The sequence below is a fragment of the Lactuca saligna genome, chromosome 3 (genome assembly GCF_052625555.1).
Source record: "Lactuca saligna cultivar CGN05327 chromosome 3, ASM5262555v1, whole genome shotgun sequence".
Taxonomy (NCBI): domain Eukaryota; kingdom Viridiplantae; phylum Streptophyta; class Magnoliopsida; order Asterales; family Asteraceae; genus Lactuca; species Lactuca saligna.
Window position 1 is genome coordinate 94,821,467 of NC_136419.1, and position 17,967 is coordinate 94,839,433.

The following is a 17,967-nucleotide window of genomic DNA, read 5'->3' on the forward strand; positions in this document are numbered from 1 at the left end:
TTCAAGAATATTTTTAATTTTTAATATACACATAAACATATTCTGTCAGAATGTTCGAATTAAAATAATTATAATTCTTAAAATTGGATTTTTAAAATTAATAGAATCTATAATCCCTTAAAAATGCAATTTTTCTTTATTAAGTCTATATTAATTGACTGAATTACCCTTATAATTAATTAAGATGATATTTTTAATTATATTTAATTCAATAATATATATTAAATTTGAGTGGTTTACATTTATGCATACAATAACATAATAGATACTCTAAACAAAATAACCTAAGACTATATATATATATATATATACTAGCAGTGTACCCGCGCAAAGCGGCGGGGCGTGTTCCTCTACAAAAATGTTATGTTACAAAAGAAAGTACATATCGAAGACAAAATAATCAAACTATGGTGTTATTTGGGAGATAAAGTCATTTTTTGTTCCTGGACAGTGGGTTTTATAGCAGATGACGGAACAAAGAGGTATATGCGATTGGAGGGATATTTGAATCAACATGCTAAATTTAAGGATATCTAAAAGGGTTCAAAATTTGAATAAATCCGGGATTTGAGGGAACCATATCAAATTGCTAAGAAATATAAGAAGATTTGATGATAAATATTTGAATTCAAAACGTGGTTAAAATTTAATATTATTTTATTAATGATCACTTGTACTATCAGTTTCATCTTTTGGACGTCTTAAAAAAATATTATTATTATAATCAATCTATTTTTAGAAATAGTTAAATTTCTTTTATAAGATAGTATATATATATATATATATATATATATATATATATATATATATATATATATATATATATATATATATATATATATATATATATATATATAAAAGAGTTAGAATTTAGAAACCTTTAATATACATTATTTATTCCATTGGTTTGTGCTTTGTATTTTTGTTCACGCTTCCACTAATTTCAAATATATTTGCCTCCTTCACTATAACAATCCCACCAACTTCCCTATTTCTGTTCGACATCCCCATTGTTCACATTCTAAACACCAGATATTCATGGAACAAGATTCACCACCAACCTTGGTTCTTTTTAATTCCCATCAAAGCCAACAATTCCAACCCCTTAACGACGACTACGAAGACGATGAAGCTTTATCTCTTTGTGATCTCACCACCAGCAAACACGAAGTCCCGAAAGCTAACCATCCAGAAGAACAATTTTCCGACGATGTTGAACAAGATTTCGACTTCGGCGGCGCCGGAAACAGTTTGCCGGAAAATAAAATGTGCAGCGCCGACGAGCTTTTCTTCCATGGTCAAATTCTGCCGTTACATCATTCAGTTAGTTTACCATCTGAGTTAATAACCGATGGCCGGAGCTTCATCCGCTCCGTCTCATTTTCTGGATCCGAACCCACAAGTGTTGTTAGCAGCAGAAGCAGCAGCACTCGTAGTAATAATTCAGGAACCAGTGGGAGTGGTAGTACGTCAGGATCCGAATTCACCAAAACTCGAAACCAGTTCCATTCCCACCCGAGTCCGACGCCACAGATCCGAACCCGTAGCGTTCATCACTCCAACCCGAAAACATCATCAAAGTGGAGCTTTTTACAGTTGGGTATGATGAAACCACAAGAAATCGGATTGGAGGATCTCAAGAATCGGAGCCAGAGAAGCCATGGGAGTATCAAAAGCCTCAGCATGAACATGAAGGATCAAAATCAGAATAATAAGAAGAAGAAGACGCAACTAGCGTTGTTTGGAGGGTGTAAATGTTCTGCAAACGCCATCGAAAACACAGTTTATTCGAGGATTCCGATGGTCAAACCAACAGGTTTGAAAGAAGAAGAGACCAAATCGCGAATTTCGAAAGAAAGTAACGTTGGAAGGAGTAAAAGATTTTTTATATAAATATTACACACACTATAGGGCATTAAGTTGAGATTATTTAAACTTTAGGGTTTCTTTGAAAAAGTAGAACATTTCATTGGTTGATAGTGCTCGTGGAAATCCAGTCAACCACCATTCCTCATCTAACATTCTAAAATATGTTTGTTGGTTGACAACCCCCAAAATGTCACATTGTTAAAATCTAACCCCCATTTGAAATAACCTTTCTATTTAAGTACCTTCCTCATCATATGCTTCAATTCATCCACAAGACCTCAAAGTTCCTAAGAAAATGGTGGTCAAGGTATATGGTCCAAATAGGTCAGCATGCACACTGCGAGTATTGGCTTGCTTTTTGGAGCTTGATGTCGACTTTGAGCGCATAAACGTTGATCTCAACTCCAACGAACATAAACAACCAAAGTTTTTACTAAAACAGGTAAATCTTTTGTTGTAACACATACTAATGTACTCGTATATCAATATATCATATGTACGTTTGTAATTAATGAGCTATCATGCAAAATTACAAACTGCTAAAACTGTGTTATCCTTGTAGCCTTTTGGTCAAGTCCCGGTTGTTGAGGATGGAGATTTTCGGCTTTTTGGTAATGTGACATACATACGATGTCATTCATTGTTAAACGTCATTAAAATAATCTAACTCTTTCAAAATTTTGTGTAGAGTCAAGGGCGATCATAAGATATTACGCAACAAAATACGCTGATAAAAATCAAAAGCTTTATGGAACTACTTTTGAGGAGAAAGCCTTAGTTGACCAATGGCTAGAAGTCGAAGCGCATCACTTCAATGACATGGTTTACACAATCGTTCTTCAGAAACTTATCATCCCAGAAATGGGAGGGAAAACTGACTTTACCCTAGTTGAGAATTGTGAAAAGAAGCTTGAGAAAGTGTTTGAAGTTTACGAAGAACAACTATCGAAGCATAGGTATCTAGTTGGAGATTGTTTCACCCTTGCTGATCTAAGCCATCTTCCTGGGATTAAATACTTGATGAATGAAGCTGAACTAGGGCACATGGTGACACAGAAGAAGAATGTGAATTCATGGTGGAATGATATTTCAAACCGACATGCTTGGAAGAAACTTATGCTTCTCATGGATTAAGTGATCATATGTGTAGTTTAAACTTTCTATCGTTGATGATTTGTTGCTTTCTTATAGGAGTTACAATGAACTTTGAGTTTGAAAGTTGAAATAAGTCGTGGTTTTGCTTTTGGAAATAAACCGTTGTTTAGTTTTTGGATCATTATGGTATATGTTTTTGGGTATATCAGTGTTTCTTTTTAAAGTTAAATATAGCACATAGTTAATAATCATTTGATGAAGTTAAGATTTGGTAATTTTATATTAATGTTGGAAAGTAGGTTCTTATAATAAATTCTTACTTGTTGGAAAGTAGGTTCTTATAATAAATTCTTACTTGTTTTTCTACATTTGAACTGTCGAATCATCGAACATCAGAATGGTTAAAGCAGCTTTCTATTCAAGAAAGTACTCCTCTTTAGATTCAGCGCACATAAATGCCAACTCAAAATTATATCCTTTGATTTATAAAATAAATATATTAACTTTTTGACTTGACTTTTATCTTTTATAATTTTGCTCAAATTCTCATAAATTGTCAATTTTCATTTAAGTTTTCTAATAAATTTGAAAATATCAATCTAATCCAAACATTTTAATTAATTTAGTTAAATTTCCAACCTAGTTTATTAAATAAGTTGAAATCTAGTTAGAATGTTTGATTTTTTCCAACTTATTAAATTTATTAATTAAATGGACGAATCTGGATTATTTAAAAATAATAATAAAAAACAAATAACCTAATTAAATAAATTACAAGCTCTAATAATTATTCAAATAATAGTTAAAAAAGAAATTACAATAAATAAATAGCTACTGATGAGACACTTTAATATAATAATGGTATCCATTTCCAGGTCATGCTATAATATGTCCAAATGATATTATACTAACATTCTTGACAAAAAGTTACTATTAAGATATGTGGCTCTTTCTTCTTCAAGTGCATCATTTGGCAATCTAGCGAATAGTCCAAAATGCTAAAATTGTATGTGGATCAGAAAACAACACAAGTTAAAATTGGCATGTCATATAATATATAAACTATACTATAATCTAATGGCATATAATCAAACATGTCACAAAAACATAGGGGTAAAACCAAAAAAAAATTTGGAAGCTCAAAAAAATGCACGGCATGTGAGTGAGTACTTAGTGAGGTCGGAGTTGCTCGGGATAACCGGTTTTGGGATGGCAGTACCGCTAGGGAGCTTATACCGACCAGAAATCGGTGTGCTCAGGTGGATGATAGGTATATGATCCCGTGTTTAATGTTTGTTTTCTTTCTCTTCCACTTTGACCGGTCATTGGTCAAAAAATTTAATAATTTTTTTAAACTTATATTTATAACTATCTCATCATATTTGATTTCCATTTTATTCTATCTCAATTCCATTCTATTTTCTTTTAATTATATTCCAACAATTTTCAACTCTTCATTTTCTCCAGTTTTATAGAAAATGAATTTAAACATTCGAAAAATAGTAATGAAAAATTGTACAAACTATTCATCCTCGTGTATTTTTTATTTTTACAAGTGTGTTTTAATTAAAAAAAGTTATGTTTTATTTAACTTCGATTTCTAATTCAATTAAATTAAAAATAATGATGTGTTAGTCAGTTGAATGAGTTTAAAATGATGTTATTTAGTGATGTAAGTTGCAGAAGATGAAAAAGAACCAAAAGAGAAAAATTGATAGGTAGGTAAAGTAACAATGAGCTAATGGCTTGGAAGGAACCACTCCTTTCTCTTTGTATAAAATATATGAAGTAATTAAAATGGTCCCATATATAAACATTAATGAAGTTTATGATAAATAAATAAATAAATTAATTAATAATAATAATAATAATAATAATAATAATAATAATAATAATAAACACTCGAAACTTGAGAGCATAATATCCTAAACAAAAAAAATCACCTGAAATATAAAATGATCGAAATAATCGGGTCGGTCAAAATGATATTTCATTCACAACAATTTATAGAAAACTATGGAATGATAATGAAAATACAAGAAGCAAATGTAAATTCCAAAACAACTTTCATATTAACAAAGTTTATTTATTTGTTTTTTTTACATCAGGAAACCCTCCTTATATATGTTTGAACAGTTAAGAGGAGATGATTATGTTTTACAAATTAGTATTATGTGAGGCAGTGATGATCTCTATACAAAGCTACTTTATATACAGTTATCATACATATTTATAAAGCTAGCATTTTTTCTTGAATCTCATGCATTTGAAACCCCCATTATTCTTTTCTTTTCACCACATTCATTTGAAACTCCCATGAATTTTCAATTTCTTTATAATAATAATTATAATTTGGTAATTAGGTTAAATAAATATCAAATCTAAAGTGTAATCATATATAAACTACATTTCAATATTAAAATAATATCTTTACTGCTACTTATAAAATTATGTTTTTTAACATTTAACATATTATACTTAATTTATTAGTTTTAATACATATTGTTGGATATAAACCATTATCATTTTAATAGTATAATTTTTGAATAATTTTTATAAAATACTTAATTTATTAATTAAAATATAACATTATAGGCTCAACTTAGATATAAAACTTATTTAACTTAAACAACCCAAAGATTATTTTATAAATACTTAAAAGTGATAAATGGTAGTGTCTTTCTAATAATGATTGTAAGTTGGTTAAAAAAGTTAAATAAATATCAAACCTAAAGTGTAGTCATAAATAGACTAAATTTCAATTTTAAAATAATATATTTACTTCTATTTATAAAGTTATGTATTTAAATTTTAACATATTATACTTAATTTATTAGATTTAAAATGTTGTTGCATGTAAACAATTATCAGTTTAAATCTACAACTTTTGAAGAATTTGGACAAAATAACTAAATTATTAATTTAAATATAATATTACAGTGTCAACTTAAATATAAATTACAATTCCACTAAAAAAACCAAATAATATTTTATAAATAGTTAAAAGTGATAAATTATAGTGATAAATGAAAAAACTAAATTGTAATATCAGTTTAACTAAAATATTTATTAAATATATTTTTATAATCGTTAAAAATTTTCAAATAAGTAGCTTAAAATAACTTATAATAACAATAGTTAAAAATAACTCTATATAAATTATTATATTGTTATCTTTAAAATAAAAAAATAATGTTTGATGTTTTTAAATAATTATAATGATAGAAATTAAAACATTAAGCAAATAAATTTTAAAAAATCAATTACCAATAACAACTACTATAAATAATATTAAACCATATATAATATTTAATTTTATTGATGTGTAACTCGTGAGTAGAAGTTCATTCAAACGATTGAAATTATGACGTTATAATATATATATATATATATATATATATATATATATATATATATATATATATATATATATACATATATATATATATATATATATATATATATATATATATATATTATCATATAATTCAAAATAATCAATAAATTATATCAAATTAATATACGAATTATTATATCAAATTTAACAAAAACGGTACTGTTATATTTAAAAAAATATATATTTGTAAAGACTTCAACTATATAGGTTTTTCTGCGCATTACAATATCAACTCAAATATAAATTTCAGTTCCATTTAAAAACGTAAAGAATATTTTGTAAATAGTTAAGTTATAGTGATAAAAGCAAAAACTAAATTGTAATATCAATTTAACTAAAATATTTCTTAAATATATTTTTATAATCGTTAAAAGTTTCCAAATAAGTAGCTTAAAATAACTTACAATAAAAATAGTTAAAAACAACTCTATATAAATAATTATAGTTAGCTTTAAAATAAAAAACAAATAAAAAAACAATGTTTGATGTTTCAAATAATTCTAATGATAGAACTTAAAACATTAGGCAAATAAATTTTAAAAAATTAATTAACAATAAAAACAAATCTATAAATAACATCAAATCTTATATTATATTTAATTTTATTCATGTGTAACTCGCGAGTAGAAGTCATTTAAACGATTGAGATTTTGAAGTTACAATAAATGTATATATTATCATATAATTCAAAATAATCAATATATTATATCAATTTAGTATATACAAATTATTATATCAAATTTAACAATGTTATTGTTATATTAAAAAAACATATATTTGTAAAGACTTCAACTATATAGGTGTTTCTGCACAACGCGCGGGCATTCGCCTAGTATAATATAAGATCATCATAGTTTACCTAACCATAATTGAAACAAATAAATGACTATCATCAAACATTCAAACTTATAAAACTACTCCAATAAACACAAATAACAAAACCTTGTAGACAAACAATAATGCTTTCAATTAACCTGCAAAAAATTAGAGGTAACCTTTATAGGACTTGTATGTGATAAAAGGTATCTTTGAGATGGTAAGTTAACTTTGTGACCTTTTCAACAGCTGCAAAACAACAAATTGAAATATGTTTGGTTTGGAAATTAATGAAACTATGTAAACTAGAATTTAAAGCAACTTAACAATCAATAGTTTTAAACTTGTCTTATTTCTTCCTTTTAAAAGCTTGTAAATGCTAGATAATTCTTCCATAACATTTAGACATTTCATCAAACACTTCATATTCATTTTTAAGCATTTGGTACATTGAAAGAAAAAAACGATACAAATAACCAGTCATACTTGTGAGTCGTGTAACACCTCAAATTTCAAACTAAACTTTTTTCATTTTTAATTTGCCCAAAATATTGTTCATAAATCAAACCATCAGAAAATAACAAGTATCAAGTACATATCATCACTATAAATATCAGAGTGCCACATAATGCCCAATATGAAAATCTCTTAGCGAGTGTGTATTGTTAGCCTAATAAGATTTTGGGCTTTATCTTGTATTGGGTTTTATGATTAGGCATTTTAGCTAGGAAACCTAAATAGCTAGTCTATACGTTATGTCTTTCCTTTTCATTGTATTTGTACTTCTCTTTGATGATAATAGGAAACCCTAGCCATTATATGTTTTTCACTTGTTAGTTTTCATGGTATCAGAGTTGTAGCAGGCACAATACTATTCATCGAAGTTACCATTCATCAATACTGTTCATATGCACTATTCATCAAAGTTACTATTCATCAGCACTCTTCACGTATTTTTTTTCAATTTTGTGTATGATTTTCTTGCAATTGTGTGTATGATTTTCTTGCTCGTTTCTGTATTCAATTTGATCTGATTTTTTCTTTTCAACAACTTTGAGGGTTTTGTTTCTTCTGTTGGTTTGGTTGATTTTGAGATCTTGATTGTTGTTGATACTATTCGTATTTGTTGTTGTTTTGGTTATTCTCGTTTGATTGATATTAGAAATATGGCCCCAAGAGATGATTATATTTAGTACATTAGTATCAAACTCGATGGAAAGAACTATGCCTATTGGAGTTATGTTATGAAGAATTTCTTTGGAGGCAAAACTATGTGGGGGATTGTTATAGGTGACAGGAAGAAATCAACAGACGAGAAGGCTGATAACTATGCAACCTTATTGGATTCATGGGAGACTGATAACTCCAAGATCATTACTCGGATTAATAATTCTATTATCAAGTCTATTGGTACTCAGTTGGAAAAGTATGACACAACAAAGGAGGTTTGGGATCAGTTGGTTACGTTGTATACTCAGTTTAACTTTGCAGAGCAGTATCAGTTAGAGTTTGATATTAGAACCTTCTAACAGAACAATCTTAGTGTTCAAGAATTTTATGCGGCTATGTCGGATTTGTGGGATCAGTTGGCTCTTACAGATATTGATGTGTTGAAGGATTTTAAGCCTTATATTGATAGAATGGACGAGCAACGTTTGGTTCAATTCTTGATGGAATTACGTTTAGATTTGAAGGCATGCATGAATCAATCTTTCATCACACACCTCTTCTCACTGTTGATCCGGTTGTTTACGTGTTGATGGCTGAAGAAACTCGTATCATGTCCCATGTTGAAAAAGGTCCCAACACAGCCACTCCTGTTGTCTTTGTTGTTCCACAACAACCTTAATCTTCAAACAAAAATCATCCCAAACTTACATCTGATGAATGTGCTTTCTGTAAGAAGAAGGACCATTTGAAGGCAAATTGTCCTTTGCTCACAAGCAAGGGAAATCAGCAACAACAGCAAACGAGATCACCTGCACAGTCTCAGCCTTCACATCAGAGTAGGTCTTCTGGACAACCACGTCCCTCATTTCCATCTTGTAGGCCACCACAGTATGATGCTGCTACACCTTTAATTGAGAATGAAACAGATTGTACACCACCATCAGCCTGGATCCACAAATTTTTGAGCAGTTCAGACAGTTCATTGTTGCTAATCCAACTGCCATGTCAGCTTCCATGTCTCATTCAGTTATGTCTTCATCCAACACGTCAGGTATTCCTTCATCCTTATGGATATTGGATTATGGTGCATCTCATCATATGTCACCACATTTGTCATCTTCTCCTTCATTATCTTCTCATACACCTATCTTTGTTATTTCTATTAGTGTTACACCCATGTCAGTTGTCACACCCCCAAACCGAGATGGCAGAAACATTCGGTGGCGGAGGACGTCAAGTACAGTATCATAATAATGAACAATAGTAAAATAAGCAACAACATTCATTGAGTTAATAAAATAGTTAATACATGTGTATTCTTTGTAAAGTAGTATGACACCAAAAATGTAAAGCAAAATAAAAGACGAATCTGAACATGCACCGTCTTCTCAAAAACCTGCTTGAGTACCTGCTTACTAGATTCCTGAGAATACAAGTTATTTTGAAAGAGAGTATCAACATTTAAGTTGATGAGTTTATAAATATTTTAGTGTCAAGTTTTTACATTTGTTTCATGAAAATGTTTGTATTTGTTTAGTAAAAATGTTTACATCTAACTAGTGAAACTGTTTGTATCTTTCCAAGAAAATCCTATATTTTTTGTATTAAATGAAAAGTAGTCTTCTACCCAGACTCAACTGTTTGTATGACATGTTTTCTTGAAAATAGTTTAAAATATATGTTTGTGCTTGAAATAGAATAAATGTATGTTTTACATATTTGAAAAACTATCTTTACTCGAAAATAGTATGCATTTCTGATGTGAGAATATCGTCATATGAATGTAATGGAAAAATGAAGATATACAGTAGTATTGTCTAAGATACACTAATGATGCATTAACTACCTTGAAAACCAATTGGTTAATTAAGGTTAAAATGTGATTAGGTTGTAACCAGGCTTGATAGACTAGTATAATAGACGACGTTCTTTAGGCGTCGATAATGATATGACATTTGTCACCCGTAGACCTACAAGTCCCACTGTAGCTAGCAGTAAGGTGTGGGATGGTCAATCCCGTATAGATCTATACACAAATTCACACTTTCCCTCCAGGAGACTCTGTTTACAAAACGTAACATAGCAAGTGTATTTCTATGCCATGAAATAGTATTTCACATTGTAGTTATCTTGTTCTTGTTATAGTATGTAAGTTCCTTTTTATTCTTGAAAATGAATAGTATGCTTTGTAAATGAATAGTAATAGTATGTATGTATTGACTAATGTATTGTTTCTCTGTTCTAGAAATAGTATGCAGTGATCCTCTAAACTATACCTATTATAGTTTACTAGTATGTTTGTTTGGAATGTTACTGATTTGTAGAAAAGACTCAATTGTCCAACATATGCAACTGAGTTAAGTGTATTCCTTGAAAATAATGAGGTTTAATATCCAGGCATATATTTAGCAAGTATAACTATGATTTAACCAACAGTCGGACTAGTGATCCTACCCTAAGCCCACAACCAAACAAGGAACATGAGTTACGGTATTTAGCAATAGTCTTAAGTCCGTTAATGCATACGTATACATAAATATGTACACAAATATGATTTTGATATAAACAAAAATCTAAACATTGTTTTAAAAGAGTTTTAAATTAATTTTAACAACATTTGAATATAAAAAATCCTTTTTGTTTGTTTGTCTCCACTTGAAAATGAATAACACAAATATATTGTTTTTCTACTTGTATTCACCCCTTAAAAGCATTTAATAGAGTAAATTGTATGGGTATGAACTCACCTTATTTGAGTAACGCGATTGAAGTGTAAGTCCCTGATCTGCTTGTTTATCAATCATATATGTTTGATGGTGCGGAATCCCGATCAAACGGATTATGCCAGATCTAATAGATGAGAAGGAGAAGAAGATGATGATGAATCTTGAATGTAATCATGATATGATTGAAGTTCCTTACACAAGATTCACTTTCTCTCTCTAAAACACACCTTAACTTTCGCACACTTAAGCTCCTCTCTTCTTTCACTCACTCCCCCCCCCCTTTACACCTATATTTATAGGGAACATGGGACGAACACAAGTTCACGGCCGTGAAAGGGTTTACGTCGGTAAACACCCACCTAGCCGTAAACACATAAAATATTATATAAAAACACAATTGCCCAAAAAAGCAAAGTATAACCCATATTTTTTACCCAACAATCTCTCCCTTGGTTTATAGCTTTCTTTTCTTCATTGACCGAACAAGCTCCCCCTAAAAAGTAGATGACTTTTCTTGTAAATCTTCATCGAGAGCTTGGCTTCAACATTAATCTTCAAATTCTTCACAACTTCAAGATGAACTTGGTGAATCTTCAATAAATGACCTCATCTTGAGCAATTGGGCTTTTCTTCAGAATTTGACATTGGACGCACATTGGGTGAGGATGCTTGATGTACTGATTCTTGAAAGATAACTCTTTCATCTTGAGAATATTCAGAGATAACATCTGAGAGAACAAATCTTTTGGACCACTTCAGCAAGTTCATAGGTAGCAGTAGACTGATTGAGGAGGCTTCAATGCAACCCGTCACATAATCTTCAATTACAACTTCACCTAGCTTCTGGGGTAGAACGATTGAATGTTGAAAGAATAATATTCATTTCTTGCTCCTTGGAATGAGAATTCTTCGATGATCACGGATGAAGCTTCAGCTCAGAAAATCTCGATATAGTCTCCATGAGTCTCATCTACACCTAAATTCACTTTTCAAGACAAAACAAAACTAAAAGAAAACTTAGCACACAATATTTTTGGATTTTTCATATTTTCTGGAAAAATTAAAAAACAAAAACAGAAAAAAAAATATTTTTGGATTTTCTGATTTTTCTGAACAAGAAATAAACTAGAAATAACACTATTTTTGGATTTTTAATTTTTCTTATTTTTGTTTGGTTTTAAAATTTTAATTATCCCCCTAAATTTGTGCATGGAGGAAAACTATGAACAAATTTAACAAAAACAAAAATATTTAGGATTAAAGTTGTGAGACAGTCTTAACTTGTTTATAAGTACCTTCACCTTCATGAATAGATCTGGTCAATTGTCGGTATTGTAGTTCATTTAAACATGAATGCTATTGACAAATTTTTCTAAATAAACCGTTTAGCTGACGACAACCACAGGTATTGTTGTCCACTTAAATTAAGCAGCGAGATTTACAAACAACCTCTAAATGGTTCAATTTTAGTTTCACTAGAACATGTTCCCCACTTCCCGATATACCCTGTTATCAAGAACTTCCAAAGAACTCCTTACTTTAGGTGAGTAAACAATTATTAAGGAGGAAGTCAGATTTAGAAATAGGTGCATATGTTGTGTCCCAATTCAGATGTCTTCCAATCACACAGAGGGAACAACATATGACTAACATATATAGGGGTTAAAGAGATAGAATGTTGCATATGCTGTGTCCAAGGTCGGATCTTCCGATCACGCAGAGGGGACATCATACGGATAACAGATAGAAAGAATTTCAGAGATAAGGAGGTGTGTGGAATTAGAGTTGCATATGTTGCAATCCAGGTCGGATCTCTTCCAATCACGTAGAGGAAGCAACATACGACTGACCGATAGAAAGCAAGAAAATAATTTCCTACATACCTACCTTATCAGAACCCCCCCAGTTGCCCTATCAGAACCAGAATTAAGGACATAAGTCCGTACATCAAGGAAGAGTTAAGCTACAGTTCTAGATACGTATTAATTTAGTGTATCTTGTGGGTTCCCGTGTTTATCTCACTGCTCAATCTACCCAAGTGTCGTATGGTCAGTCCAAATGAAACTATCTAAGTCTATATTGTATAGTCGTTTCATGGTCAATCAATGTCTAGTCCTTTTTGAATCCTTTCAGCCTACCAGCACATTGAACACAAAGTCTAGACAATTCGATTTTAGTGCATTACACGCATTATAAATTGCCCTTTAGCACTAGACTTCATATCACTTCCCAACATATTACCTACTAACGAAAAACTATAAGAAAATAAAAAATTGTCTTTGAAACGAATCGGAGTAATATAAACTCAGAAGTATAAAGAAGAAAACGCAAACCGTAATTCACCGATTGAATTTGCATTCAGAAGGTCTGAGAACAGCATGCATAATCTCAGAACATATCCGAAAATTATTCATGTCATTAAGCACTAACCCGATTTGTGATCTCTTCCTTTCCTCCTTTCCTGCAAAAGGACACATACTCTCAAACAAAGGTCTGAATGTTGTATAGTTGAGAGATGTCCCCTATCATGTGCCTGGAATAGCCACTACCAACAAACCAAAGTCTGATGATATGCCTCTATAGCTACTCCGACACAGAGCGGGATCAGTTGGTCTTTGGAATACAATCCATTTTGAAGCTGGGTCGACCTTTGTCATCTTTGCACGGTACTCTCTCCCACGACATATCCTTATTATCACAAAAAAAAGATGTAGAAATATTAGAAGCATTAGGAGATTTGGGAGAGTGAGCCTTTGGAACCCATTTGTAGTTCAGTTTAAGCCATTTATTTTTCGATCTGATGGGTGGCTCAGTACTTGATTTTGATCTTGATGTCGGCCGTTGAATTGACTTTGACCTAACCGGTCTTTGTTTCACTGGGGATCTCTTGGAATGGGCTTCTTGGATGATATTCCCTTCTTGACCTTAGGATTCGGATTATTGTGGGTTTGATTCTTGGCCTTCTGTGAGTTCCAGTCACCATTGTCTGAATGTGACCTTGAGGGGTTTTTTTTGGAGTATCTCCCTCTTAGCGCGTTTTGCCATACATATGCATAGTAGGGAACGTATGCATGATTTGGTTTTAGGAAATGTGTCCAGGTGTTCCACAGTGAAAACGTGTCTTTTTCTTCACTGTGAAGTTGTTTCTTCCTGCCCCTGGTGGCGTATCCTTGTCTTGTCTCTTATTATTCCCACAAGCACAATTACAATAGGTACTATGTTTCACTGGAATTGGTGGCCTATATTTCTTAACAACAGGTTGATTAGAAGCAACTGAGTTCGAAGCAACAGATTCAGAGTTCAAGGATATGTTGATTTGTTCAATGGTGTTCTCCTTGTTCTCATCCTCTGCTACTTTACCTGCACATGAAGTAGAAGAATTAGTATTTTCAACCAGAATACCTCCTGACACAAATCCAACTGGTTTGCCATATTGAGGATGTGCCTCCCTGTCAATTTCTTCCTGTATCATAGGGATGGATGTATAGTTATGATTGAAAGGTGGAGGAACACTATCATACCCTAGACCTTTTGTTGGTTATTTTTTAATTGTAGACAATGGTCTATCATGTTTGTAACTACTTTGCTTGACACATCAAATTTTTTAAAATCAAAATATGAAGTTTCAAATTTGCTTTTTAATGTGTCAAGCTCAGCAGTTAACTCAGCAAGTTGTTTCTTAACATAGTCATACTTTTCACATTTATTATTATAATCTTCCTGAAGCCTCCTAAAGTCTTTGATTTTTTATTCTAATTCAGCCTTTAGGGGTGGTTTCTGTCCTTTTCTGAGTTGATATCCTTGATATTGTAGGTCCTTGACTTCCTTTTTTAGCAAATCATTATCTTCACGAAGAAGTTTAATCGTAGGTTCACAAGATGGAGTACATGAAACTTCATTGACTAGGATGTGTGCGGAACTCATTGTTTTTCCACACTTCAAAGCATCAAGTTCTTCAGTTACAGCAGGAAGACTAAGACAATTGATATCTTTTGTCTTCTTGATGACAACCACGTTCATATCCGATGATTTCGGAAGCGAATTCAACAACTTTTTGTTTATCTCAGAATTCATTAAGAAGATCTCAGCTATATTAATCTCAGTAGTAAGTGTAGTAAATCGCCGCAACTAAGCTTCCAGGGTTTATCTAGGGATATAATTGAACATGTTGAACTTTTGTCTTAACATATCCTGACGACTCTCTTTCATGTCTTCATTTCCCTCGTAGACCTCAAACGCCATTAAAAGCACAAATTTAAAAGTCAAACTTAAATTTAAAAATTCCCTTTGACTATAAACCTCAAAAGTCAACCTTAAAAGTCAAATTAAAAAAGTCAAACTCAAAATTCAAACTTAAAAGTAAAACCAAAAAGCTAAATTTGAATATTTAAAAGTTAACGAGAGAGTCAAAGTTTAAAGTCAAAGTCAAAATTTTAAGTAAAAAGTCAAAAATAAAAGTCAAAATTTAAAAACTAAAAATTTTGGGTTGAAAATGGAATTTAAGAATAAAAGAAATTTAATTTTGGGCTGAAATTGACAAAAATACCAAAGTAGGTGCGAAAGTGAGTCTTTATGAATTAAATTTGGGAGTAATGGAACAAAATTCTGCCTCCTATTTTTTGTGAAGCGCATGCGAGGAAGAGGCTACTGCTGAGCCAAGAAACCCTAGCCGTCCACCGAGCCGCACACTCAAAGCCGCTCTAAGCCGCACACACCGAGCCGCAAGCGCCACCGTAAACCACCGGCCGCAAACCGCCAACCGCAAACTCCAGCGATTGTAAACTCTAGCTGTAAACCCTTCAAAGGCCATAAACACTGCTTCAGATCGCAAAAAAAGCGACGTTTTTCATCAATTTTGCTCTAAAACTCGATCTAGAACTCGTTTTTATGAAAAAGACGAAGAACAAACCCCCTTATTTTGCCACGATCTATCCAAAAACGTAGAAATCTTTCACAAATAAGATAAAATAAGCTCTAGATCTGAAAAATTGACTGATACAGTTCACGCTCTGATACCACTTGTAAGTCCCTGATCTGCTTGTGCATAAATCAGATCCGTTTGATGGTGCGGAATCCAAATCAAACAGATTATGCAAGATCTAATAGAAGAGAATGAGAAGAAGAAGATGATGAATCTTGAATGTATTGATGATATGACTGAAGTTCCTTACACAAGATTCACTTTCTCTCTCTAGAACACACCTTAAGTTTCACACACTTACGCTCCTCTCTTCTTTCACTCAATACTCCTCACCCCTTACACCTATATTTATAGGGAACATGGGCCGAACACAAGTTCACGGTCGTGAACAGGTTTATGGATGTAAACCCGTTTATGGCCGTAAACACCCACCTAGCTGTAAACACATAAAATATTACATAAAAATACAACTGCCCAGAAAAGCAAAGTATAAACCATATTTTTGACCCAACATGAAGTTTTGATATGGGATGTTTTTCCACAATAAAGCTCCCGGGACAAATCAAGTCCTAAATAACAATTTATGCAATATAAAGGTATGGAATTTGTGAGTATAACCTATAAGGCATTAGGGAAACAACCTAGGATGCAAAAATAACTTACTAAAAAAGGTGATAGGACCGAAATCAAGAAGCTACTTGATGTTCACGATTGCCTTCGGTGTTCACGGCCGAACAAGGTTTTTGGCCTTTGAATATTTGAGGTTTTACAGTCGTAAACCCAGAAAAGAATAACACTTGCTTGAAGAAAGGATGAAATTTTGATGATCCACAACAAGATCCGAAGGTGATACAAGGATCGTCGGATGATAGATGAAAGAAAACAGAGTTTTCGGTCAGAAGACTTTGAGAGAAAAAGGATGAGTTTTCGGTTAGAAGGGAAGAAATGAGGTAAAAACCAGTCTAGCACTTATATATATATATATATATATATATATATATATATATATATATACACACACACACACATACACATATAGGTAGTGTTTGCGGTCCGAGGCGAGTTTACGGCCGTAAACCAAAGTAGTTCATTGCCCGAAGCAGATTACGGTCGAGAACAAAGGTTGTTTGCGGCCATGAGAAGTTTTGTGGTTCTTGATCATTGCCCTCGGTTCTAAATGATTTTGTGAAACACCCATAAAATTTTACTCCAAATTTAAACTTTTCAAGCTTAAATAAAACCAAATAGTAACATTTTACATCAATATCCATCAGAGTGTCCCAAAACAAGATCACAAGGATGAGGAGCGGTACGGTCATGCCTTTGCCTTGCCATGATCTCCTCCTGAAGTACTTGAAACAATAAACTGCAAGCTGTAAGCCCGAGGGCTTAGTGAATTACCCCCAAAATACCAATATCACACTCATAATACAATATCTGTAGTAACCAATTAATCAACATGTATACTGGGCCATCAGCCTGACTGGACCGCCCTACAGGGCCTACAGTGCCTTCGACATGACTGGACCGCCACATGGGCCTACAGTCTTCCCGGACCGCTCCTCGGGTGTATTGGCCTTCAGCACAAAGCAGGACCGCCTCAACCCATGCAACAAGCAAATAACCATGTGTGCAAAACTAGCATATACTGGCATATATAAGCATCAAACATAAGTAACTCACTGATCAGCAATCCTAGCAATCTCTCATGACTAGAATATAGACCTAGCAGGCCACTAACATTTCGATCCCTAAGGATCATAGAAGCATAACATATATATATATATATATATATATATATATATATATATATATATATATGTACACACACACACACATATATATATATATATATATATATATATATATATATATATATATATATATATATATATATCATAACGATAACAACTAAAGGGTCGGCCTTGGTGCCTTAGACCCTTTTGATATAGTGAGGATAAATCACCTTGAAG

At 32.0% G+C, this 17,967-nt stretch overlaps 2 protein-coding genes and 1 long non-coding RNA gene across 3 annotated transcripts; all 3 read left to right on the forward strand.

Annotated features, from left to right (window-relative positions):
- Positions 1 to 884: 884 nt before the first annotated feature.
- Positions 885 to 2,014, forward strand: LOC145037021 (uncharacterized). The gene has a single exon (XM_078985568.1). The coding sequence runs from the start codon at positions 1,039 to 1,041 to the stop codon at positions 1,891 to 1,893; it is 855 nt and encodes a 284-aa protein (XP_078841694.1). The 5' UTR covers positions 885 to 1,038; the 3' UTR covers positions 1,894 to 2,014.
- Positions 1,982 to 3,145, forward strand: LOC145037022 (glutathione S-transferase F11-like). The gene is made up of 3 exons (XM_078985569.1): positions 1,982 to 2,311; positions 2,432 to 2,480; positions 2,558 to 3,145. The coding sequence occupies exons 1-3, from the start codon at positions 2,165 to 2,167 to the stop codon at positions 3,001 to 3,003; spliced, it is 642 nt and encodes a 213-aa protein (XP_078841695.1). The 5' UTR covers positions 1,982 to 2,164; the 3' UTR covers positions 3,004 to 3,145.
- Positions 3,146 to 4,070: 925 nt separating this feature from the next.
- Positions 4,071 to 9,767, forward strand: LOC145033853 (uncharacterized). Its single transcript, XR_013677746.1, has 3 exons — positions 4,071 to 4,234; positions 8,030 to 9,398; positions 9,514 to 9,767. It is a non-coding gene; the product is annotated as an uncharacterized LOC145033853 (long non-coding RNA).
- The last annotated feature ends 8,200 nt before the right edge of the window (positions 9,768 to 17,967 follow it).

Coding starts and splice junctions, on each gene's coding strand:
- LOC145037021 (XM_078985568.1), top strand. CDS start 1,039: ATGGAACAAGATTCACCACCAACCTTGGTTCTTTTTAATTCCCATCAA.
- LOC145037022 (XM_078985569.1), top strand. CDS start 2,165: ATGGTGGTCAAGGTATATGGTCCAAATAGGTCAGCATGCACACTGCGA. Junction 2,312..2,431: donor CAAAGTTTTTACTAAAACAG/GTAAATCTTTTG, acceptor TTATCCTTGTAG/CCTTTTGGTCAAGTCCCGGT. Junction 2,481..2,557: donor TGGAGATTTTCGGCTTTTTG/GTAATGTGACAT, acceptor AATTTTGTGTAG/AGTCAAGGGCGATCATAAGA.